Source organism: Lissotriton helveticus, chromosome 4_1, assembly GCF_964261635.1.
Source record: "Lissotriton helveticus chromosome 4_1, aLisHel1.1, whole genome shotgun sequence".
NCBI lineage: Eukaryota > Metazoa > Chordata > Amphibia > Caudata > Salamandridae > Lissotriton > Lissotriton helveticus.
In genome coordinates, this window is record NC_136063.1 from 927,886,315 (window position 1) to 927,911,182 (window position 24,868).

General features: G+C 43.9%; 1 protein-coding gene across 1 annotated transcript in view; it reads right to left on the bottom strand.

The window, feature by feature from the left end:
* The window catches only part of GPLD1 (glycosylphosphatidylinositol specific phospholipase D1), a 586,386-nt gene that overhangs the window by 197,787 nt on the left and 363,731 nt on the right, over positions 1-24,868 (bottom strand). The window contains exon 16 of the mRNA XM_078685714.1: positions 20,375-20,449. Coding sequence (XP_078541840.1) covers positions 20,375-20,449 — 75 coding nt within the window. The remainder of the gene's footprint in view (positions 1-20,374; positions 20,450-24,868) is intronic.

The following is a 24,868-nucleotide window of genomic DNA, read 5'->3' on the forward strand; positions in this document are numbered from 1 at the left end:
TCTGTTTGTTCATACACATTTAGATGTTTTTATAACTATGCCTTGGAGTACTTCTGGAAATGTTGGAGACTGTCACTACTTCAACTTTTATGTACTAAACCCAAAGCCTCTCTCCTTTATAAATCTTTGATCAACACTTCATATTCCCAAATAAAAAACACTTTAGAAACCCTGTGGGAAACTGACTTAGCATACTTTTGCTCTGCTTACCTTTGGAGTAAGCTTTGGTGTAAAATTCATAAAACCTCTAGGAAAAGTACTCTGACCCAGACACTATTTTCTGTCTATATTAGACTTCACTACACCCCACTCTCCATCTCCAACTTTTCCACAACTACTGATGTGCGATGTTGGTCTTGCCCATCTTCACATGGTGCTCTCAGACGTATGCTGTTTTTAGTCTCAATACTTTACATTTTTGGCAGATAGTTTAGAAACACATTAACCATATCTTTCACACATCTATTCCATTTAGTTTTAGGAAATTGTGTGATCTTTTACTTGCCATTGCCTTGCAGCAGATTACTGCCAACTGGAAATGTACATCTAATATTTTAGATAAAGCATGTTGGTATATCGTATGCTAGCATCATAGATTAGTTGGAGCTTATACCGAGTCCATTCTTGGTTGACACAATAGGGGTCTGATATGGCAATCCCTTACACCATATTTAAACACAGTTAGTACACGTTTTAGTGAAAATCAGACTTCATGTCCTGACACCTTAAAACTCCCTGAATTATTCATGCTCATATTTTAATTGTATGTATTTTATTACTATTAATTTGCTTATCCCTCCATTATTTTGTGTTTGATACTGATCAATCTGTGACATTGTATATATTATTGTACCTATGTTTCCCTCTACCGCCCCTACTTTTCCCCCTTCTTCCAAAAAAAAGAAAAACATCTCCCAAAATAAGCTTGCATTCTATTATACAAAGCTCGCAACTTTATCCTATGTATATTCCATAATATATTGATAACTCCTATTCCCACCAGGTGGTTCCAGAGTTGTAGAACCCAGTCGAGCCTGTGGTACAAGGACAACCTGGCCTTGGCTTGGAAAACTTGTAAAACCTTGGAAAGGGCATGGAGATGGCACTATGATCCAACTCTGAAAGTACAATATCAAGTAGCTCTTAAGAAGTATCATAAATCAATCCAGAAGAGCTGCCTATTTTGCAGATAAAATTAGAGACAGCAATAACCCTGCAAAATGTATGTAAAAAAAACTACGCTGGATGAATCAAAGCCGGAGAATTTTCTTCCTATCGCTCTTCTCCCTCTGGTATCTAAAATCACTGAAGCTTACATTAATTCCATTCTTACCATGTTAATCGAAGATAACAACCTGTTGGACCCCTCTCAAAATGGCTTTCGCTCTCGTCACTGCACTAAAACTGCCCTCCTGGCTGTAACGGAACATCTGAGGAGTTCATTAGTTGTAGGATGTACTTCAGCTCTGATCCTTTGGGACCTAAACGCTGCATTTGATACAGTGTCCCATCAAATCCTAGTGCAGTGCTTGGAGGATATCGGTATTTACAGCCTGGCCCTGGGCTGGTTCACCTCCTTTTTATCTGAAGTGTCTGTCCCCCCTTTCTGCTCTCAGAAGCATGCTGTATATCAAGGGGTTCCTCAGGACACCCCCACCGAGGCCTACTTTATTTAACATTTACATCCAACCCCTGGCAGCTGTAGCCAGGAACAGAGGATTAACTGTGGTATCTTATGCCGATGACACACAGTTGGTGGTTGCATTATATGACAACTCTGCACAGGATGTGCTAAAATTTAAAGACAATCTAACAGCTATCGCAGATTGGATGACCGCTGCTTTAAACTGAATGCCAGTAAATCTGAGCTCTTGCTGGTGGGGAAAGATACTCATCGGTGGAGTGAGCATTGGTGGCCATCCACTCTGGGCCTTCCACTTGTCCCAAATCAACCAGTTATCTTGGAGTATGGGTTGACACTTCTTTGACATTTCAGGCTCAAACAAAAGCGGTAGCCAGTGTCTGCTTTGGGCTTTTACACAGTCTCAAACCCCTGCTGGGTTTCTTTGATGCTATCATCCGTCAGGTGATCATTCAGGCCACTGTACTATCCAGGCTGGATTATGCTAGTTCCCTGTAACTAGGGGCAAACAGAGCAGATATACATCGCCTACAAAGGGCACAAAATGCTGCTGTGCGGATGGTCCTCGGTCTGCAGAGAATCTGTTCTAACTTCTATTCTATCCACAGATTACATTGGCTTCTGGTGGAGAAACCTATTCAGTTTAAAGCTCTTTGTATTTCCCAATGAAACATGAATCCTCAGTCTCCCGACATTTTAGCTAATCTTCTTAAACCCTATATACCCACCCGACAGCTGCGTTCTATTAGTCAGCACCTGGCAGTTGTTATTCGGGTCAAGAGAGCACAGTCAGGAGGTCGTTCCTTTCGTGCTCTCGCCTCCTAACCTCTGGAATTCCCTCCCTGTGAGTATCAGAACTTAGGCCCACATGCATCAAGCATTTTTGTAGTCGCAAACGGTGCGATTCCTTAAAATCGGCCGTTTGCGAATGCAAAAGTGCTTTTTGGGATGCATGAAGCAATTTTAGAATTCGTAATATTTTTGCGAGTTCTAAAATTGCGGGTGCTTTTAAGAAGTCGCAGATGTGCGACTTCTTAAAAGCAATGCATCATTACTTTGACAAGTGGAAATTCGCAATTAGGGTGCCAAATTTACCGAGTGGTTGAACCACTCGGTAAATTTGGAAAAAGTGTTTTAAATGGTGAAAAAGTATTTTTTTCAACATTCATGTTTAACACACACATGTCTTTAGGACATGTGTGTGTGAAACATGATGCGAAAAATACATTTCAGGGGTGCATGGGGGGGTCCTTTGGACCCCCCCCTGCACCCATGACATTTTCTAAGTGCCACTCGCAATTTGCATTGACTCCTATGGGCCTTTTGGCCCATAGGAATCAATGGGAATTGCGAAAATTTACTTAAGAAATCGGTATTCATTTGGGATTCGGTAAAAATTGCGATTTTTACCGAATCCCAAATGAATACCGAAAATAATGATGCATAGCATTTTGCACTTCTTAATTTGCGATTCCTTATTTTTCGCAAATTAGGAAGTGCAAAATGTAACAATGATGCATGTGGGCCTTAGCATCCAAAAACATGCGTTATTCCAGAAAGCCATAAAAACCCATCTTTTTCCTACATAATATGTCCTTCTGTGCGTTACTCTGTCTTCCCTATATCAGTTTGTGATTAGTGATGGGACGCCCCTTTGCTGGGGCAGCTGTGCATAACCTAACTGTATCCTGTGTATATTCCATAATATACTGATTTACTGGTTAATGTCTAATTTTGAAGACTAGTGTCTCTGCAACCTTGTTACTTTACTATTGCATTTCTAAATGCTCTTTGTACATTGGTATGTTATACATTATGTTTCTTAATAAAAGAAATTGCACGCAAAAAAGGCATGTGACCACAGTTATTGTGATAACACTAAGGTCAATGTTTGTGTGATGTCATGAGGGCTGTTTAGTATTAGCTGGACCTGTGGGTTCCAGCTGAAGTGCTGTGGAGGTTGGAGGAGGTAGAGATGAGTGGAGGGCAATTTCTTTTAGATACCATGGTACAGATTTACCAAGCTTTTGTGTTGTCCTTATGTCGCGCAATGTGATGCAAGGACAACACAAAGGCTTCAGTAAGATTTACAAAGCAATGCAAGAGACGATTTGTACCACTTTGTGTAGCTTTGCAACGCAGCAATTCGATTTGGTAGGCTTTCCATGGGTGGAGCACAGGCCTTTCATGCATCGGCCCATGGAATTGAGGCAGTTCTAGATTTACAAAGGTTTGTAAACCTGGGATTGCATCAACTTGGCACGCCTTCCAGAGGATGGCATAATGAGAAGAAACATAATTTTTTCTTCTCGCTATTTCCTCTTTCTATGTGTGATACAATCTGCATCACATATAGAAATCGGAAAATGACTCTTTGGATTGCTTTTTTGCAGGAAGGGAACCATTCCTGTCTATCATGCAGGCACTCTTGCACATCTGACACACAATTGATGGACAGAATGCAGAACAAATCAAAACATTCCCCCCAGTCAAGAGATCTGGGTTAAATCCATCATTGTTTTGCTCACCATGCCACCCCAGTTTAGGCTTGGCCATATGCAAATCAGTCGTGACCCTGTGCCTCATGGGAATAATCCAGCCCGAACTGCTATGCCAGATCCTCCCTGGACTGGAAACACGCATCCTAGGACCGGTTTCAGGGTAGGGGTGTGCATTGCGTGGCAGACACTGTTAGGTGGCTGCCACACAGTGCAGCTATTTACAGTAACTCAAATTTCTCTATGGGAGCTTGTACTGTGGCCGGTTTCCGAGCGCCGCACATGCTCCCATGGGAAATGGGAGTTTGTGACTGCATCATGTGTGGTCGCATCGTAATTTCGGTTTCAGACAGCCGACCAGAGGAAACTCCTCTTCTGCCAGGATACCTTGAATCCAGTGGCAAAGTGAGCCCGGGACCCATGTCTGGGCATTTATTTATTTATTTTTTATTTATGTAGCTTATAAAGCGCGCAGCTACCCCCGAAGGGGTGTCCCGGCGCTAGAACCAGAGCCTCAAGGGAGGAGGGGAGGAGTAAGGATTATTGCAGGAATCACAATCCGTGAAACAGCCAGATTTTTTATCTGGCACGGAAGATGGGTTCAGATGGGCAGAACCTGAGGTCGGTTGGAAGGCGGTTCCACAGATTGGCAGTGATAACGCTGAACCCTCTACCGCCCATTCTGGAGAGTCGAAAGCGAGGTGAGGTCAGGAGGCGTAAGTTGTTAGATCTCAGTGATCTAATGGATTGAGATAATGAGACTCGCTTTTTCAGGTAGCTAGGTCCAAGGCCGTTGATAGCTCGGAAGGCGAGGATGAGGATCTTAAACTGGATGCGGCTCGCAATGGGAAGCCAGTGGAGTTTTTTGCGATAAGCGGCAACTGACTGACGGTAGGGGATATTGCCGATCAGTCTGGCCGCCGCATTCTGAACGATCTGGAGTCGATCGATCAGATATTGAGGGGCGCCAGCGTATAAGCTGTTAGCGTAGTCCAGGTGGGAGGTAATGAGGGCCTGAGTGACTGTTCGGCGGGCGTCCAAGGGGAGGTAGGGAAGGATCTTCTTAATCATGCGCAGCTTCGCGAAGCAGGCAGATGTGACCTTGTTCACTTGTGCTGTGCATGAAAGCGAGTCATCGAACTGATAGCCCAGGTTACGTACTGAGTGGACAGGGGTAGGTGCGGGATCAAGAGATGTGGGCCACCACAGGGAGGGGGAAATAGAATTTTTCTGGTTAAAAAACAGGACTTCTGTTTTATCAGCATTCAGTCTTAGGTGATTATTGGTCATCCAGTCACAGATGTTGTCTAGACATTGGCGGAAGTTGTCAAACGTGGAGTCCGAGTGATCTCTAAAGGAGAAAATCAGCTGAGTATCATCAGCATAGGAGACCACTCGGACTCCACAAGCCTCTGCAACTGCGGCCAAGGGGGCGAGATATACATTAAAGAACAGAGGGCTGAGGGCAGAGCCCTGCGGAACACCACACAGCAGGGGTTTACCCTCTGATTTAAAAGGCCTAAGCATCACCCTCTGACTTCTGCCCTAAGTGTGCCGGGCATACCCGGCACACTTAGGGCGAGGAAGCAAAAGACACACAATTGATGGACGGAATGCAGAACAAATCAAAACATTCACCCCCAGTCAAGAGATTTAGGTTAAATCCATCATTATTTTGCTCACAATGCCACCCCAGTTTAGACCTGGCCATATGAAAATCAGTCTTGACCCTGTGCCTCATGGGAACCGTCCAGCCCGAACTGCTAAACCAGGTCCTCCCTGGACTGGAAACAAGCCTCCTAGGACCGGTTTTCGGATTTCACCCTCTTCAGCCAGGATAGCAGGATAGCATATGGCTGGGTCCAAACTGGAATGGCAAGGTGAGCAAAAAAACGATGGATTTAGGCCCAGATCTCTGTACTGGGGTGAAAGTATGACATTGTTCTGCATTCTGTCCATCAACTGTTCTTTTTGCATTTGTCACCCCGAGTGGGACGGGTATGCCTAGACGTGGGTCCCGTGCTCACCATGCCACTGGAGTATAGCTATCCTGGCTGATGAGGGCTGAAATCCCAAAAACGGTCCTAAGATGCTTGTTTTCAGTCCAGGGAGGACCTCGCCTGGCAGTTCGGGCTAGACTGTTCCCATTGGGCAAAGAGTCAAGACTGATTTGCATATGACTGGGTCCAAACTGGAATGACATGGTAAGCAAAAAAACTATGGTTTTAGGCCCAGATCTATGTACTGGGGTGAATGTATGACATTGTTCTGCATTCTGTCCATCAAGTGTTCTTTTTACTCTTGCACTTCTGTACAAGGTTGCTTGCGCTGGCGCTAGGCAGCACACAGTGCACCAGCACAATGAGAGGGCAAAAATGCTCCATATCTTTGTAAATATAAAACATTTCTGCTCTCTTCCTTTTCACCCAATGCAGCACAGTGGGTTCCTAACTGCGCTGCATTGTGTGAAATAATAGTAAATATGCCCCAAGCCTTTTTTACCAGAAGACCTCCCTCATTGCATACAGTTTTAAGTGTTAACCTTTATTCCAATGGGAGCCTGGCGTATGACTTCAAGGGTGAAGTGATGTGATCTTTTCTTTTCAGGTGTTTGCACATTCTGTCACTTTTTTTGCCCAATGCATGTTATTTGTTGTAGAGATGTGAGTATAAGGTGTAGTATTCCACCTAAAACATGAACAGTGGTCAAGTTAGTTCCATGTACAACTACAATGGAGCATTCCAACAATCAACATGTATTTTCTCTTTTACAAGGTAAGGCATAGAGGACTCTTCTTCATGCATCAGTACGTAGTGTTCATAAAATCTGCCTGACTGGTCTGACTTCCATAAGAGCTGCCTAACCAGACGCTGAGCTGAACATCACAAACCTACATCTGAATTTGAAGGGGTTGCAGTTGGATCACTTGGGCTAGGATGTGCATGAATAAGTCCAACAACAACAAGTGGTGATGAAGATCTGTGTGACACCGCAAATGTTACCCTATTCATATTTGAGCAGTACGTGTCTATTTGTATTTGTTATCTGGAGTTAGTTGAATAGAACTGAATCTGTTTGAGGTAAGTTACAGACAGTCCCGGCCATTCTTGCTGGAGTGGGATTCAATGGCGTACTTGATCATAAGCTGCAGGCAAGTTGGGAAGTATCTTTTCTGTATCGCCCTCATCAGGCGAGACCTTTGAGGCGTCTACCCCGCTCTAGGGTCACTGATCTTTCTGTAGGTTATAGGGCAGGATATGCAATTATGCATATTCCAGAAAATGCCATGTGACCTGCTCAAGCATAGTACATTAGCAATGAGGTGATGATTGGCTCACACACATTGATAGGTTCGTTTGGAGTAAATTGAAAAGCAGTCTGATTTTTGGAGCAAAACACAGAGCCCACATAGTGATTTGGGAAATTTATACAACAACATTAAGCCTAACACACATCAGCTGGACCCAGCTAGGCAAAATGTAACAACTATGCAAATCCCCAAAGCACTATGATTTCTTACCAATATTAAAAAGAGAGGGCAACAGCCAAGACTTTATATGTGGCCATGGTGCAGCCATTCATGGAGACAAAGTGACTTCAAGACCTTTCTGCAGCACAAATTGACTGAGTTTCATTTTCAGTAATTGTGATAGTTGTACCATGACACGTAACATCGAGTCACATTGTGTCACGTTAAGTTGGTTTAACGTATGGAAGGGTAGAGTAACATAGGTTAGCAGTGTAAAATAAATATTGCTAAGATCATACAGAAAAATATGCATTCATGGAATATGATGAAAGGGGGGCTATGGGAGGTTTGTAAGCAAAGAAATAGGACTACAGAACGTTTCAGAATGTACTGAATGAGGCAACCAAGAAAGGTGCCAGCGCAAGGCCATTCTCAAAAGTGGATCAAATCAGGAGTCTACCCTTGGACTCTGCCACAAATTGTAACTTGCGCTTCGATAAGAAATTGGTAGATGTTTAGCACAGGTAGTGAGAAGGAACCTTTCGTAAAATGTATTTAATCAGATAGTTATAAACCTGCTTGGTAAGGCACTTTGGAGCACATCGCCAGTGACCCATAGCTTCCGGTGTAAGAAGTCATCGGGCCCATCAGAATAGAAATTTCTGTATCTTTTACTGAAAGCAGCCGAAATCTCTATGTCAATGTTCTTGGGAAATCATTCAGGAATCAGTGTGGAAACACTGGATCTTGCATGTTGTTCTCCAAAATCGTGCAACCCTCAATTTTTCCCTGCCCTAGAAATTCCCATGAACCTCAGTAACTGTATTTCAAGGGCAGAGACTAACAGTGATTTTATCTTGCCACTCATAATGAGGCCCTTGTAGATGAGGTGCCGAGTCATGACGTTAACTTTGATCTCTAGTGGCAGCCATAGGATTAATTTTACCATGAACACCATGAGCTTATAAAAGTTCAGCCTAATAAGAGGCATATTTACAAGGGCTTAATCTCCACTTTTTTGGTTAAAAAGCCACAAAGCGGAGATAAAACTATCACCCTATTTACAAGAGGGTGCTAACATGCATAATCACATGTTAGCACCCTTTTTCCCAACGCCTCCCCAAAGTGGGCGTCACTGGGCATACCCTGGATGGACAACCTTGCAAATATCGCTGATGTTCACATCGCGATATCTACAAGGCTACTCCAGCATTTTAGCACACGTTAGTTTTTGGAGAAAACCGCTGTTTTCTCCAAAATCTAACGTCTGCTAAAAGGCAGACTTACCTATCCCTACCATAGGGGTGGATTATGCTGATACGACCCTGTGGGTCGTATCAGCAAGGTTATCACCGTTTTGCAGGGAACATCGCTGGAAAATCAGCGATGTTCCCTGCAAAGCGGTGATAACCTCACTATCTCTGGAATTTGTATTGCCCTGGAGAAACGCGTTGTTAATAACGCACAACCAGGGCGATAAATTCCAGAGATAGCCTGCGATAATAAAATTATCGCCCAGCACGGCCAGCGATAATTATCGCTGGCCGTTGATAATATGCCCCTCAGTTTTCTGTGGCACTAGCGTAATGAACCTTGAGGGGACTTCCTGGAAAGCACATGTAGGCTCCCCCTCTGGACTCAATTAGGAGCTCTCCGGCCAGAGTACTGTGCTGAGGGGGCCCCCAGGAGCTTGCCCCTCCCTCACCGCGGGGGCTGCGGGGGCTTTTGTTACACCAGTGGTCTGTGTGCCTCAGTCAGCTCTCTTTGATACAGCTTAACCCCTTCGATGCGGATGACAAAGCCAGCTCGTCATGGGCGTTACCTGCGCTATGCGGATGACGAGCTGGCTTTGTCACAAACCGGCCGTTTTTAAAAAATCAGCGCACAGCGGGAAAACGCGGTAGCGCGGTAGCGGTTAAACCACAGTCACCGAGCACATTGCACATTAATGTCATCTAACCATCTATTTATAAAGGCATTAAGCACTGCTGCCAGACTTTGTATCGGAATCTAAGGCAGACCTCAATGAAGCAGTCTCCTTTGCTTACACCTGGAACTGAATTTCAGCATCTATTTGTGACGCAAACGCTAAGAGATCCTGGTTCACCTTTAGACATTTTTCTAATGGATCAGCAGATGCTTGCAGTTCAACAGGATTTTACGACCCAAGAACTTACGGGGTCCTCTCCCGCAATACTTTACATTTTTACAAGCTCCATCATGATCCTTCATTCGATGCATATCCTGTGACTTGCAGATCTAGCTAAGGCTCAGCGAAGCACCACATCTCCAAAAGTCTAGATATCCTCATGGACAGGATAAGTTGAATTCGCATCAAACCTGTGTTAGGCTCAATATATATTTTTAGCTGGCAAACTCATCACTCACCCATTCCTTACTTTGATTGCTGTCGCCATGAAGCTAGGAGTATTCCATAACAGCAACCAGTGAATGGACACACAGGTAAGTGCTGTACTTTTCGGTTTAAACAGCCCAGCACTAAAAGCAGTGGTAGTGAGACGAATGATCAGTTTCTAATTTGAAAATCTGAATGCTATCCACATTAGCTGCCAGAATACAGGGGCGGAGGAGTGTCGCCCCACTTGTCAGAATCAATCATAGAAAAAAAAAATGTTAAACAATATGATTTAATTTTTCTGTGACTGACTGGCATGCCTGAGTAGGGTGGGGTGGGGCAGGCAATGAAATGATGAGTGGTGGGATCTTAGAAGTGCGCATGTAAGTTTGGCCGGCCGTCATAGGTTGGCCAAACTGACACGTTCACTTCTGTTTCTCCAACTAAGCTTTTTTCACAGCTGGGTGGAGAAAAGCCTCAGGCTCCTAGGCAGTGTCTGAGCAGCAGACCATGCCGCTCATACCAATCCTGGCGCTGCTCTCATTGCATGAGAGCAGTGTCTGGATTGGCTAGGGTGCCTGTGCCTTCCCAGAGACTGCTGGGATTGAAGAAGCGAGGAGGCTGTCGGCTTTTGAGGCAGCGGAGCAAAAGATAATTTTTTTTAAAAACATTATTTTCCCCTAGATCCCCCATCCCTCCCCCATCCATGAAACTGCCCCCCCTCCTTTCATTTTGGGGCAGTCGCCTCTGACAGAATACCTGGAAGGAATCTGCAGTAAGCATGAGAACGTTTCCAATGCCTTCAACTGACTTTAGAAGACGTGACCTGTAAGAGTCAATATTGAATGTCAAACCTAATACACTTTAATTAGGGTCAAATACCTTCTGGAAATTATTACCTTCAGCAATGCCATCAAGAATTAATGTATCCGATAATTTGAGACTACAACCGCTAGAAAATCTTAGATGTTTTACCAGGCTGTAATAAGTAAGTATGAGTTAAAGGTGAGTTCAATGTGCCCAGAGTATATAGCATCTTTCCTGGACTCTATGGGGGTTATTTACGAGAGGCTTGGGCCACCGAAGCGTCACTTTTTCTGATGCTCTGGCGGTGCAAGCCTCTCAATCATACCTTTGAGATGCAAAACCGCTTTGTGTGGCTTTTCATGGCCACATCAATACTGAGTACAACAAAACACCACAAGTCGTTTCCTTGCCTTACTCTGAGTCAAGGAGATGTTCCATGGGCATTGCGGTGGGTTCTCCCACACATCACCCATGGATTTGACACTGCCCCAGAATTACTTAATCACGTGAACCTGGGGCAGGGCCAAAACCTTACCTACCCTGAGCAGATGTAAGTAACAAGGATTAATTTTTTTATTTCTCCACATTTTCCTCTTTCCATGTGTGCTGCATTTTGCAGCACGCATGGACAGAGGAAAACGTGTCTCTGGATTGTTTATGTGCAGGAAGGTGCCCCTTCACGCACAAAAACAATCCCACCTGCACCGGAGGCACCCTTACGCCATGGTACAAAAGTGCCTACATTGGCACTAGACAGCAAATTGTGCGCCTGCGTGGGGGTAAAGGACAGGAATGCACCGTATTTCACAAATACTGTGCATTCCTGGCCTTTCACATTGGCGCATGGCAGCGCAGCAAGAAGACTTGCAACGCTGCCCAACACTGATTCCTCATAAATGAGGCCCCATATGAGCAGAACATTACATTTTAAGTTACCTGCCATATAAAAAAGGCATGGTTTAAGAAAATTAACAAGTATGGAAGATGTATCAAATATGCACGATTTAAAAAACACATGCACAATGTAACAACTAAGCATGCTGTTGCAAAGATGTTGAAATAAGTAAAAACATTGTTTAATAAACATAACCTTTGGAAACGATCAATTTCATAATACACGTTATTTAAATAACAAAAAATCCTTATTTACTTCACAGTGTATATTTTACCTGCTCAAAAAGTAATTTTCTGTATCTTCATTGAATTTCATGGAGCAGCACACAGACAGCCTGATTCATCAAGGAGCCGTTTTGCGAGCCCCTAATAGCGATTCATAGCGAATCGCTATTAAGGACTTGCAAAACGGTATTCATGTAGGAATTGCTAAATAAATAGCGATTCCTACATATTCCTTATTTGCGAGTAGCAATTTGCTACTCGCAAATAAGGAATAACTCCCCATTCATTCCTATGGGCCAAAAGGCCCATAGGAATGAATGGGGAGTATCCCTTATTTGCGAGTAGCAATTTGCTACTCGCAAATAAGATAGCGATTTAAAGGGTGCCAGGGGTGTCCAAAGGACACCCTATAGCACCCCTTAAATGCACATTTGAACAGGTGTTGCGCACACACATGTCCAAAGGACATGTGTGTGTGTAACATGCAAAAGAAAAAAATGCACTTAAGTGCTTTTTACACTATTTTCGCAATTTACCACCAAGTCAGACTTGGTGGTAAATTGCGACCAAATATTGCAATTTCGCAATTTCTAATTGGTTGATGAATTGCATTTAAGGAATCTCTTTTAGAGATTCCTTAAATCCAATTGCTCGCAAATATGCGAATTCTTAAATAGCGATTTTTGCATTTGGGATGATGAATCCCAAATGCAAAAATTGCACTCGCAAAAGGCAAGATTCTGAGAATCTTGCCCTTTGCGAGTGCAATTTAGCTTGATGAATCAGGCTGAGAGTTCATAAATAATTTTGGCTAAAAACTTTCAAGGGGTTTGGCTCACAAAACATCTTTGCATTTGCACGAACAGTACACATGGCTTTGTGTATGCAGAGCACTAAAATGAAATCAATTGATTTGCAATTTCCAGTGTGGAGTGCAGTTGATAAAATGCAAAACGTTTGTGAATTGCATGGGGAAGAGAGCATCAAAACAGCACCTATATATTCCTTCAAATGTTCAGTGAAATACACAAATGGATGTATGACATTACAACGCATGCTTTTACCACGCATGCCTTTACAATGCGGTTTTTACAACGCATGCCTTTACAACGCATAGTGCTTAGGGGTGCTGGATAGTGAATAGTTTAATTTACTATTCCAACTCCAGTCCCCGTGGATAGTAGGGAAGGTGTTGGATAGTAAATTAAATCTATTCCCTATACTAGAGCGCCCCCCAGCGCAATGCGTTGTAATGGTTTGCGTTGTAAAAGTTGCGTCGTAAAGGCACTGTGTGGTAAAAGTTGCGTTGTAAAGGATGTTTCCCTACACAAATTCTTAGTGGCAGCTCCTGAAGTCCATTCACTTAGTTGTGCCTGTTGATTTTGTGCAGCTTACAATTTTAACTTGGAGATTCAGTTCAGTTCATAAACTTTATTCGATTCACATAAGAATCATAAAAGTCAAATAATACATTTTAGAACATCTTTAAAAATTCATTTAGAAGCAGTTTTTAAATTTGTACGGTAAATTAATAACATACATTGATTAATAGGAAAAGTTATGGCCCATTGCTATTCGATCAGGTTCAATTAATCATGAATACTTCATATCAATGTTGTGTTTAAAAATAAAACAACAGTATACCTGAGCAACAAAACTGGTTCTGGGAGCCAAAATTAGCTATACCGTTTTCTGATCATGAGTGACACACGTATAAAATTTAACATTGCACAACAAACGTCAGATGTAGACAAAGCTAACAAATGGTCATAGCCCTCTTTATAATGGCAAAGTTGTTTTTCCTTAAGGATCGGCTTAATGAACCTCATTCTCGGATCCTTGTATAAAGAACAGAAAAGAACAACATGCAACGTGCTTTGGCTATCTTTGTTGTTACAGGGACAGGGGGGCAGTCTCTCACACCAGCTCCCCTGTCTAGGGAACGCAAAAAGAAAATGCAAAATGTGTAACCTAAACCTTGTCAAATAGAATCGCCATTGCACATGATTTATAAAGGTTAAATAAAACTGGTGATATAAAGTAACCTTAAATTCTTGAGGGCTAACCAAAGGGTGCACAAGTGAGGATTTCAAATAACTTATTTTGATAACAGATTTGATATCTCCCTGAATGTTTTCAGGACTATCAAAAATATCACCCAGGCCTATTTTATGAAGTGTTTCATTTACATAAGACAACCATGGGATCTTATTCATGTGTGTCAATTTTAGACAATCCCGAAGGATGTCTCTAGACAATTGTAGATCCTCTGACAGCCATATTTTGCCCCATAATAGAAGAGGGGAAAGACGGATTGTGTCACTCACATAACTCAAACCTACCTCATCATGGGCAAATCTATTTGAGGAACTTAGTGGAATAGCCAGTACACGTTTTAAAAATTTATTCTCCATAATTTGTATTGCATCAGGGCTTTCGGTTCCCCAGACCCCTGCCCCATAAATAGCTACTGACAAGCATTTTGCTTTATACAGGGTTTTTAGATGTTTGACGGGTTTTTGGCCTAACTTCCCACAGAAACGAAACAGTCCTTCAATAGAGCGGCTAGCACTCTGGACTCGAGTCTTAATTAACAGGGCCCAACTTAGTTTGTTGTTAAAGAGGTTTCCCAGATAGTTAAAGTTTTCCACTTTTTCAATGGTACAGTTGTTTACTACAAACTTTCTGGTTTTGGTGCCCTTTGGGCCACAGACCATAACAAAGGATTTGGTGAAATTTACCTTTAGGTCTAGGTCCAACATAAAAGTATGGAAGGCATCAAGACAATGCTGCAAACTATTTCCTGTGAGAGTCATTAATACCGTATCGTCAGCGTAAGAAAGCATCGGTACACTCCTGCCATTAACCTTTGGAAAATCATGGCAGTGGTCCAACAGGTATTTTTCCAGCCCATTAGTGTAAACTAGGAACAGGAAGGGGGCTAAAATACATCCTTGACGGACGCCCTCAGTCGAGGGGATAGACTTTGTTTTCTCTCCCCCTGGCCCGAACCTTATGGCTACAGTGGTTGCTTCATGGAGTCTACGGAGCAGAAGAACCAAAGGTTCCTCGAAACCCATATCCTCCATCATCTTCCACAGCTTGTTTCGGCAGACAGTGTCGAATGCACTTGAGAGATCCATGAAGGCAAGATGAATGGAAGAATTCATTGCCTTCATGTATTTCCCTATAATCAGTGCCAGGTTTAGACACTGTTCGACAGTACCTTTGCCTTTCCTGAACCCATATTGGGAATTTACAATAAGGCCCACCGAATCTGCCCATGTTTCCAATCTGGCTAAAATAACCCTACCCAATATCTTACATGATGCATCAATTAGTGAGATTGGGCGATAGCATCGGGGGTCAGATCTATTGCCTTTCTTAAAAATTGGCACCACTACTGCCTCCTTCCATGATGATGGAATACGACTAATAACAACTGCTCTAAATACATTTAATAAAAGAGGGGCCCAAATCTTGACATTGTGCTTGAAAAAGTCCAATGGCACTAGATCAGGGCCGGGAGCTTTTAATGACATACCTTTCAACAGAGCATCTTCTACTTCTTGCAAGGTGAGTGATAAGCTCAGAGACAAAGTTGATTGCGAAACCACTAATTCCCTAGGGTCTCCCAATGACAATTCATTAGGTGAAGTTCCATGTGGGTTAAAAATAGCCCCAAAATGTGATTCCCATGTTTCACAAGGAATCTGCATCACAATATTATCCTTACCATTACTTATGAAAAGAGGGCGATTAATTACTTCCCAAAATAGCCTACTGTCCTTCAAATCAGAGGCCTTTTCTAAATCTTCCCAAGCCAGATTTTTTAGGTCCAGCTTCCTTGTTCTTATTGCTTCTTTATAGGCCATTCTAGATGCCCTAACTAATTCTATATCCCTTGGTTTTTGATTTAGTGCCACTTTCAGGGATCTATGTGTGGCCGAGCATGCAGCATCAAACCATCTGGGCCCTGACCTTTTGTTTTTCCCAATTGGTTTTGTAAGGCGTTTGGCTACGTGCCCACATAATATTTCAAAATTCTCTATAACCTTTTCGGGATTAGATGTCGGTGATAGGCATACATCATATTCTGAGCTATGTTCAGTTATGATCTCGGCCTCAAGACCTGCTGCATCTATTTTACCCCATTTAAGAGTAATGCCTTGATTCCTGTTACATTTTATAGGTTGATCCCAAACAGAATGTTTGAGTTTAACAGGACAGAAAAGGGATAGGATTAAGGGATTGTGGTCACTGGCAGCATTAGCAACTACTTCCAGTTTATCAACATAATGGAAATACCCATTGGAAATAATTACAAAATCAATAAAACTCATCGTGCCTCTACTTCCCTGAAATGTCGGTATCGGGGCCAAGTCTGGACCAACCCAGGGTTCCACTATAGCTAGGTCATTCAAAATGATGATATTATTTAAAGCGTCCCCCTGGGGTGTATGTTTGAAATGTGTCAAAGGAAGGTCGTGGGAATCTCTCAATCCACACACCTTCGAGTCCCCATGGGTACATAGAGAGCAGTTAAAATCCCCCACCCAGATGACAAAAAGTAGGGGATGCTCGTGACGTGCCCTGGTCATGGCCTCCTCCAACTTCAACATTACAGTTGTCTCGTTAATATCAAAGATGTTATAGTACCAATTAATCAATAACAACGGTTCAGGAAACAAGTTAACCAACATAAGCACTTGGAACCATGGGGTGTCAACTATCTTGGTAATTACAAGTTTACACAGTTTTAATGAGGTTGCTGTCATTAGACCACCTTTTGCCCTACCAGCTTGTGAGGCTACCGCTAGGGTATTAAGGGCTTGAAAGCCATCAATATCCTGTGTGCAACGGCTCCATGTTTCCTGGAGGCACAAAATATCACAAACACCCACAAAATCTAACCATGCCTCATCCTCCAGTCTTTGAGCAAGCCCAGCAATATTCCATGAAATTAAGCAGATCCTTTGTTCACTTTGGGTCTTTGTGACTGGCTTAAGTGATACTTCCGGAACGTGCCATTCAATAATTGCACTTGACGCACTTTCTGTATTGATACCGGCCACAGGGACTTGGGGTTTGGAAGCACAACCGTCACCGATGGGAACTTTCACCCATGGGTTGTTGTTGCGACTTTCACCCTTCGCCCTCTGGCTGGACTCTTCTATTATCAGGGCATTACCAGGAGAATATTGTGGTGGTCAATCTTGCTCATCCATACCCATAAGTGGATCAAAACGATTTCTTAACGGGATATTATTTGGGAACCATCCCGCCACCTCCTGCAAAGGACCAAACGTGTTGGTAGTTGGTGCCCCTTGCCACCAATTTTGCTGGCTATGTCCATCGAACCTATTTGATGTCCGTCCAGCATTCTGGACAATAGTCCAGGAACCTTCTTTCGCATAGTGAGTTCTTGGAGGATAAAAGAAGGTAAGGGGTCTCAAAACTATTGTAGGGTTAACTTCATACGATGGCTGCACACATATATTCTGTGCTGTGTAAGGATCAGCAAAAGAAACAATAATACAGTCACCTACCAAGGACTTAGGTGTGGGGCCTATCCATGGCACTCTACGGACCATTAATATGCTGCTTCTATGATGAACAGGGAGCTGTGTGTTGGAATTAAGCCAATGAATGACTTTATTTTTCAGGGATTGAGGATTCTCCTGGGAATTCTGATCCAACTCTGGAACTCCAGCAAGTATGGTCACATAGGGCCCAGCTTCTGGTGGAAGATCAATAAAGCCGCCACGAAAATTGGGGCGACTGATCGGCCGCTGAAAATTATTCAGAGAATTTTGCATTTTCCTATGCTGTGGGGCAGCTCGTAGATTAGAATTCTGCCTATAGGGTGGATTGGGCAAGGGACATAATTTTGGTGCAACAACGATTGGAGTTGATGCAGTCTGGTTTGCAACAGTGGTGCGTGGCTTCGGTATAGGTTTTACTAACGGTAAGGGCATAGGAATATTTTGAGGTAATTGTATGGGTAATGGTACGGATACTGGTTCTTTTATTTTGGGAGCTAAATCAATCTCACTAGCACGTTTAGCTTCCATTTCCTTTAGACTCAGGCTGGCCAAGGTAACTATGGTCTTATCCATTTCCAACAGATTATTCTCTATACGAGAAAGCCTTAATTCTAAGGGAGTAAGTAGCTGTTTTAACGTACCCCAAACTAAATTAAGAAATTCTTCATCACCCCCTCTATCATTTGGTGATCCACCCACTTGAACCATCGGATCATCAGTTCTAGTTGTCTCTGGGGAGGCAACCGGGATGCTATCATCCGCGGAGCTGTTTAAATCCGAAACGGCTGCCACACCCAGAGTGCCCGGATTAATTTTTAAACTACCATCCTTTATCCCAAGGGATCCTAGTGCCCTTCTACTATCGAAAAATTTTGATCTAGCGATTTTCGCCTTTTTTCGAGCATGGATGGCCCTGGCAATACATTTCTTTTTACGTATTGCCATTTTCCTGGCCCTAGCTGTATTCATAAGTGAGTTAGTTTTAGGGGGAAGCATGGTACCTAACATGGAGGTTAATGGCGCGGGATCCTTAGTTATTACCAATGGAGTAGGTGAATGGATCGAAGGGGATATTGAGGAGGAAACAAAAGGCGCTGGATGGATGACAGCCGTTGTCAATAGTGGCCGCGGACCTACTGTATGCTCGGGTGTACGGGCAGAGGCAATATTCCCCATCGAAGACTTTCTAGTAGTAACCAAGTGCTCGGATAGCCTTCGTGCAGCTTCAAGATCTAAAGAGACCCTGTGCTGCATTTTACTGATTTCCTCGTCAATAGCCAAATTGGTTTTGACTAGGAAATCATCCAGTGTCCGATTAGAGTTCGATTTACTTGCAGCCATAAGGGTTTTACTCCTACTACCCCGCGAGCACATTATACAGATTTAAGAAATAAATAACAATAAATAAGTATTAAAATTTTAAAATTTTACACCAATAAAACTGTATAATGCACCAACCAACCAGGGGGCGTGGCCCAGCCCAGTCCTCTTTAGTCCTCGAACGGCCTCAAACGGCCCAGTCTTTGCCCAGTCTTCGCCCGTGCTGCGTCCCGCGCTGCGGGAGGACAGGAGGAGGAAATAGGGAGCGTGAAGGGCAGGGGGCGGGGCCAGCAGGGAGAGCGGACCGGAAGGTGATAGACGGTCTCGCAGGGACTCCTGGCTCCTGGAGTCCCTGCACGCTCGCAGCCCCGCTAGCGCCTCTCACCCTCAGCCAAGCAACAGCAACCAAGCCCTCCTCAGAGTGCCCTGAGTCCCTCTGCGCGACGCGGCACCCGCGGAGCGGGTGCGGCGAGCTGTGGGCGGTGAGGAATGGGCGCCGCTGACGTCCTAGTCAGATCAGGTAAAAAGCTCCGTGTAGTCAAAAGAAACCCGCAGGAAAGGCAGTGGCGGGAGATTTAAAAGTCCTCAGAAGGCGAGGGGCGGGGCCAGCAGGGAGAGCGGACCGGAAGGTGATAGACGGTCTCGCAGGGACTCCTGGCTCCTGGAGTCCCTGCACGCTCGCAGCCCCGCTAGCGCCTCTCACCCTCAGCCAAGCAACAGCAACCAAGCCCTCCTCAGAGTGCCCTGAGTCCCTCTGCGCGACGCGGCGAGCTGTGGGCGGTGAGGAATGGGCGCCGCTGACGTCCTAGTCAGATCAGGTAAAAAGCTCCGTGTAGTCAAAAGAAACCCGCAGGAAAGGCAGTGGCGGGAGATTTAAAAGTCCTCAGAAGGCGAGGGGCGGGGCCAGCAGGGAGAGCGGACCGGAAGGTGATAGACGGTCTCGCAGGGACTCCTGGCTCCTGGAGTCCCTGCACGCTCGCAGCCCCGCTAGCGCCTCTCACCCTCAGCCAAGCAACAGCAACCAAGCCCTCCTCAGAGTGCCCTGAGTCCCTCTGCGCGACGCGGCACCCGCGGAGCGGGTGCGGCGAGCTGTGGGCGGTGAGGAATGGGCGCCGCTGACGTCCTAGTCAGATCAGGTAAAAAGCTCCGTGTAGTCAAAAGAAACCTTGGAGATTCTTGCATGGGGATGAGAAGACAGCAGCCTCCCTGTGACATGCCTCTTTTTGGGACATTTTGTAAGGGGCAGATAGCACAGTGCTGGCACATTCAGCAACAGCATTCGGACAAATAGGTCTGCTTCAGTGAGAAAGTCTTATTATTATTAATGATGTGGGCAGAGTGATTATCACGAGACATTGTCCCTTTGTACAGAGAAGGACAAGTGAATCCTCTGCATACAGGGCTCAGAAGATGCCTACAGCTCATTAGAAGCATTGCATTGCGTGCATCCTCTCTGAAAATCTGAACCAAGCCTTGGCTACTTTGGGCCTGATATAGAGCTTGGCAGATTGGTTACTCCATCACAAATTGAATAGATACCTTGTTCGCCTTATTACATTTGCCATAAGACATAATGCACCAAAGCATTAAATAAGGTCCTTTTTTCTTAAACTTACCCAGCAATTTATTGTAATATTAGGCTGCGCTGGCAATCCACTTCCTTCTGCGCCGAAGTATACATATACTGAACCCTACAAAATGAAAACAAAAAATGTTCAAAGATCAGAAGTGCAATGTAGCATAAAACAATCACAAAACATAATGGTGTAATTAATTGAGGTGAAAGTACAGGATCAGCTTGCCTGGCCTCTTGAAGAGGACCAGCATGTTTTTGTTTGACTGAGTTTATTTTTAAGTGGCATTGGAATAATATGATTTTTACATAGCGCCTTAATCTAAAGCAGAGGTCTTCAAACTGTTGGTCGCGTCCCCCAGGGGGGTCCTGAAGTCTTAGGAAGCTTCACCTTTTCCTTCAAAAAGACAGCTGTCTTAGGATGGCTAATTGAGATCCTTATCAGCTGTTTGCCTGAATGAAAGGTAAATGTGCCTTATCAGTTAATCTGCAAGTGTAAAGGATGCTTGGGAGCAGTTCTGGCTCTTTGTGAAGACAAAGTTGTGTTTTTTTTAGTGGAAGTGCAGAGTGAACAACTGAGCTGAGAATTTCTTGCTTTTCATTTTAACTGCATGTACACAGCCCTTAGTGCCCCTAAAGAGGTGTTGAAGGGACATTCATATATATAAAAAAGAAAACTGCATTGCATACGCTCTGGTATTATTAAAATGTACATTTTGAAGGCACTATTTTATCGTAAAACTATCCACAAGTTTTGCAGGATTCTATCTTACCCAGTGTGTAATGCAAGTATAAAAAAATTACTTGCATATTCACAGTGCTTTCTGTCACAGACTGCGACTTCATAGCACTAATAATACACATCACTATTCTCCACTGCACTAATCAAGATTTAATTCTGTAGTTCTCTGTACTACAGTGCATTTCCCACTGAGCAAAAACTTTTTTTATTTATTTTTCATTTATGATGCCCATTATTTTATATGTAGACACCTGAAGGTGAAAGACCTAAAAAACGTACAGATTATTTTGAGCTTATTTATGAGAGGCTTGCAATGCCAGAACATCACTTTTTTTGATGCACCGGTGGTACAAGCATCCCACCTGCTGGATCCAATATTTTCTAACTTGGGATCTATAACAGTGTACCCCTGGGTCCTTTGGTCTGAACAGGCCACTTTTTGGTCCCTTTTTCCCTTCGGATGCCAGGGAAACCTGTTCTGAATGGCCCCCGGTCAGTGATGAAACGCCCTTGGCTTAAATTGGTTGTTAGACAAACCCACGTGATATCCCGACCCCCGTCAAGGAGAGGAGGAATCCAGGAAGCGACGAACGGCGTTTCCGAGGAGGAGCGAGAGAGGTGTGTGACCGGAAGAAGAAGGACGACCGAAGACGCGGAGAAACCTGAGGCAGCCGAAACAGACGAGGAAGTCCCGGAGAAGCCAGGAGCCCACCGACATCACGAACCGCCCTGCCACGCTCCCACGGGAGGGGCGTGGCTCCAACAGGTATGGGGCAAAGTAGCGGGCTGGGTGGGACGGGGTGCCCGACCTGTTGAGTGAACCTGTAAGAGCCGTGTACATAGATAATGATACCCCTCCCTCCTCACGAGCACTGTGTACGCACCACGATTGAGGACGACTGGCACATGTGCACATGGTTTTCTTTCTCCTCACTCCCGGCCCTGTATCTGACCCTGTGAAATCCACCCCTAACCTGTTCCTATTCTCTTCTTCCTTTCCGGTTGCGGTGCCTGGAGAGAGAGTGTCCATCCGACCGACGGAATCCTGGAGCCCTCACGGAAGCCCCTAACAGACCCGGCTGCATTTGCTCGTGAGAGGATAACAAGCAGAAAGTGGAGATCTTATATAAAAATAAAGCCCTCCTTATGATCCTTACTGAAAGTCTCTGACTCAGTCACTTCAGCGCCAGCCACCCTGTCACTCCAAAGCCAGACAGTCAATCCACAAACCCAGCAGAGGTACACTGGATTGCTAAGCATGGAAATACCTACTTTTCTAAAAGTGGTATTTTCAAACACAGAACATAAGAATCATCTAAAAGATGCATTTTTATATTCTGAGTTCAGACATATTAAACCCCATTTCTGTATTTTGTCCCAATGGGAAGATATGCTTACAAGATGTTATAATTAAACTCCTATTCTATCCTATGAGACAGACAGCCTTTCCATAGTGAAAAATGAAACACACTGTAATTCACTACCAGGGCATGTCACCCACACCAGTACATGTCCTACCTTTAATATGCACAGAGGGGTACCTTGGGCCTACATTAGGGGTGACTTACATGTAAGAAATGTGACGATTAGGGCCTGGCAAGTGGTTGCACCTGTCAGGTCTACATTGCAGTTACAAACCGTGCAGACACTGCAGGGCAGGTCTGGTAACCCTTCTCAGGGCTGCATTGGTGAGTGGCACAATCGGTACTGCAGGCCCACCAGCAGCATTTGATTTACAGGCCCTGGCACCCTCGGTGCACTTTACTAGGGACTAACTATTAAGTCAAACATGCCAATCATGGAAACACCAATCCATATTACAATTTACAATAGGTGCACTTGCTCTTTAACACGGAATAGCAGTGAGAAAGTGGGCAGAGACACTGAACCAGCAAAAACAGAGATAAAACTAGGAGGTCAGAAAGGAAAAAAAACAGGAGAAACATGCCAAAAGATGCCAGGTCTAAAAGGGGCATTTATGGTTGTCGATAGATGTTGATGATGAGGAGAACCAGTTTCTAGAAAATGTTATCAGTCGGGGTCCGTACTCCTAAAAAAGTTTAACAATGGGGTCTCGACATCAAAAAGTTTGAAGACCACTGATCTAAACTATTATAGCTGGAACATTTTTATATATAAATAGTATTATCCATCAGAAACTAGTATTTAGTTTACTAACTTCAGAAGGATGTGTTGGCATGAAGAACACCTATCACACATAGTTCGCAATAGTGAGCGCTCAACTCACTGAGTTGTCTTACTGTAATATACTGGCAGCCCCCTACCACTTAATGGGTCTCAATGGGGTACATTTCAATTTCACCGCAAAATGAAGATAGTTTGAATTTTCATATATTGAGAGCCTTACAGACACACCTGGGCGTCTAAAAGAACAAGACTTGTTGCTGGTTTGGCCGTGGTAGAGTCGATTAGAGGTAAGTCTGACTTGTCTCGAAAAATGTAGGGGTTGGGGTAAAGTTGATCATTAACCAGCATAGCCTTGAAAACACTAGTCGTTCCTGAACAAATTTGTCAGTCAGAAAATGGTGGAAGATTGAAATGTGAGTGACTCTGCCCCAGCCGTATCGGCCTTTCCAAACCCAGTAAAGAAAATGCTACTCTCCACCGTGGGCTTTCTGGGCTTTCACAGCAAAGGCAGCCATGTTAATGACTGGTCTTTCAGAGAGGTCAGCTATGAAGAACCTGTAGTAGCTCTCTATATTTCTTGCTCACGGATTGAATTTGTTACTTTAAACTGAACGTTTTCTGATAATTTAGGGAAATGATCATGTAAATCATCATGAGTGATGGTGAAAGCTCTGAGGTCTGACATAAGAAGTAGAATCATGAGAGGGCAGGGCAGCCTACCAGTGCAATATTAGTCAGGGATTAGAATGTGGTAAAACTTAAGTGCAGGATAGACAACATCAGAGTAAGGGGAGAGGATGCCGCAAGTGGCTTAACGGCTTGAGCGGTCGACCTCAATGCTCGGGAACGTAGTTCGAGTCTCGGCAGGGATGCACAACATCCTGTGATTCTGGGCAAATCACTTAATCTCCCCATGCCTAACAAAATGAATGTGTCCATCTGTAACACAATTGGTGCTCATATAAAGCGCTCCGATACCTTCAGGTCGAGTTTGCGCTACATGAAACTGAAAAAAAAGGGTTTCTGTTAAAGTTAGATTTACAGTTAGCAGTAGAGTGAGTTTTTTTATTAGGGCCTGGTTACAGTTAGCATTAAGGTTCCGCAGTGTTTGCTGGTACTGACCTGTCAATAGCTGAGGCACTAAATAAGAGCAATTCTGAGTCAAATGTATGTGCTATAGACAGTACAAGCGGATGAAAAATGCTTTCAGCTGTGCCGTGTGCAAAAGTACATGTTCCAGATGTGGCCCTTAAGCTCTAAATTTGAACCAGCATACTTAACTCAACCACAGACAACCATTCCTGTGATTGCTTTTAAATAAATTAATATTTTTTCTGCTTAAATGCATCCCGTTTCCTCTAAAGGAAAATGGAATGCATTTAAAAAAGAAAATTAATAATTTAAGAAAGCATTTTTTAGGAGCAGGCAGTAGTCCAAGGGCCGGCAGTGGTCCATGGACCAGTGGTTACTGTGCCACCACACCATTTGGTGACATCCCAGTGTCTTGTGCACACCTTCGGTGCTCGAGAAAACAAGCTTCCACAATATTGGTCGTTTCCAAAATTTATTCACATTTCATCATTCGTTTTATGATTTTCATGATGTGAGTTAATTGTTCTTGTTTAGTGTATTACACATTCTCGAAAT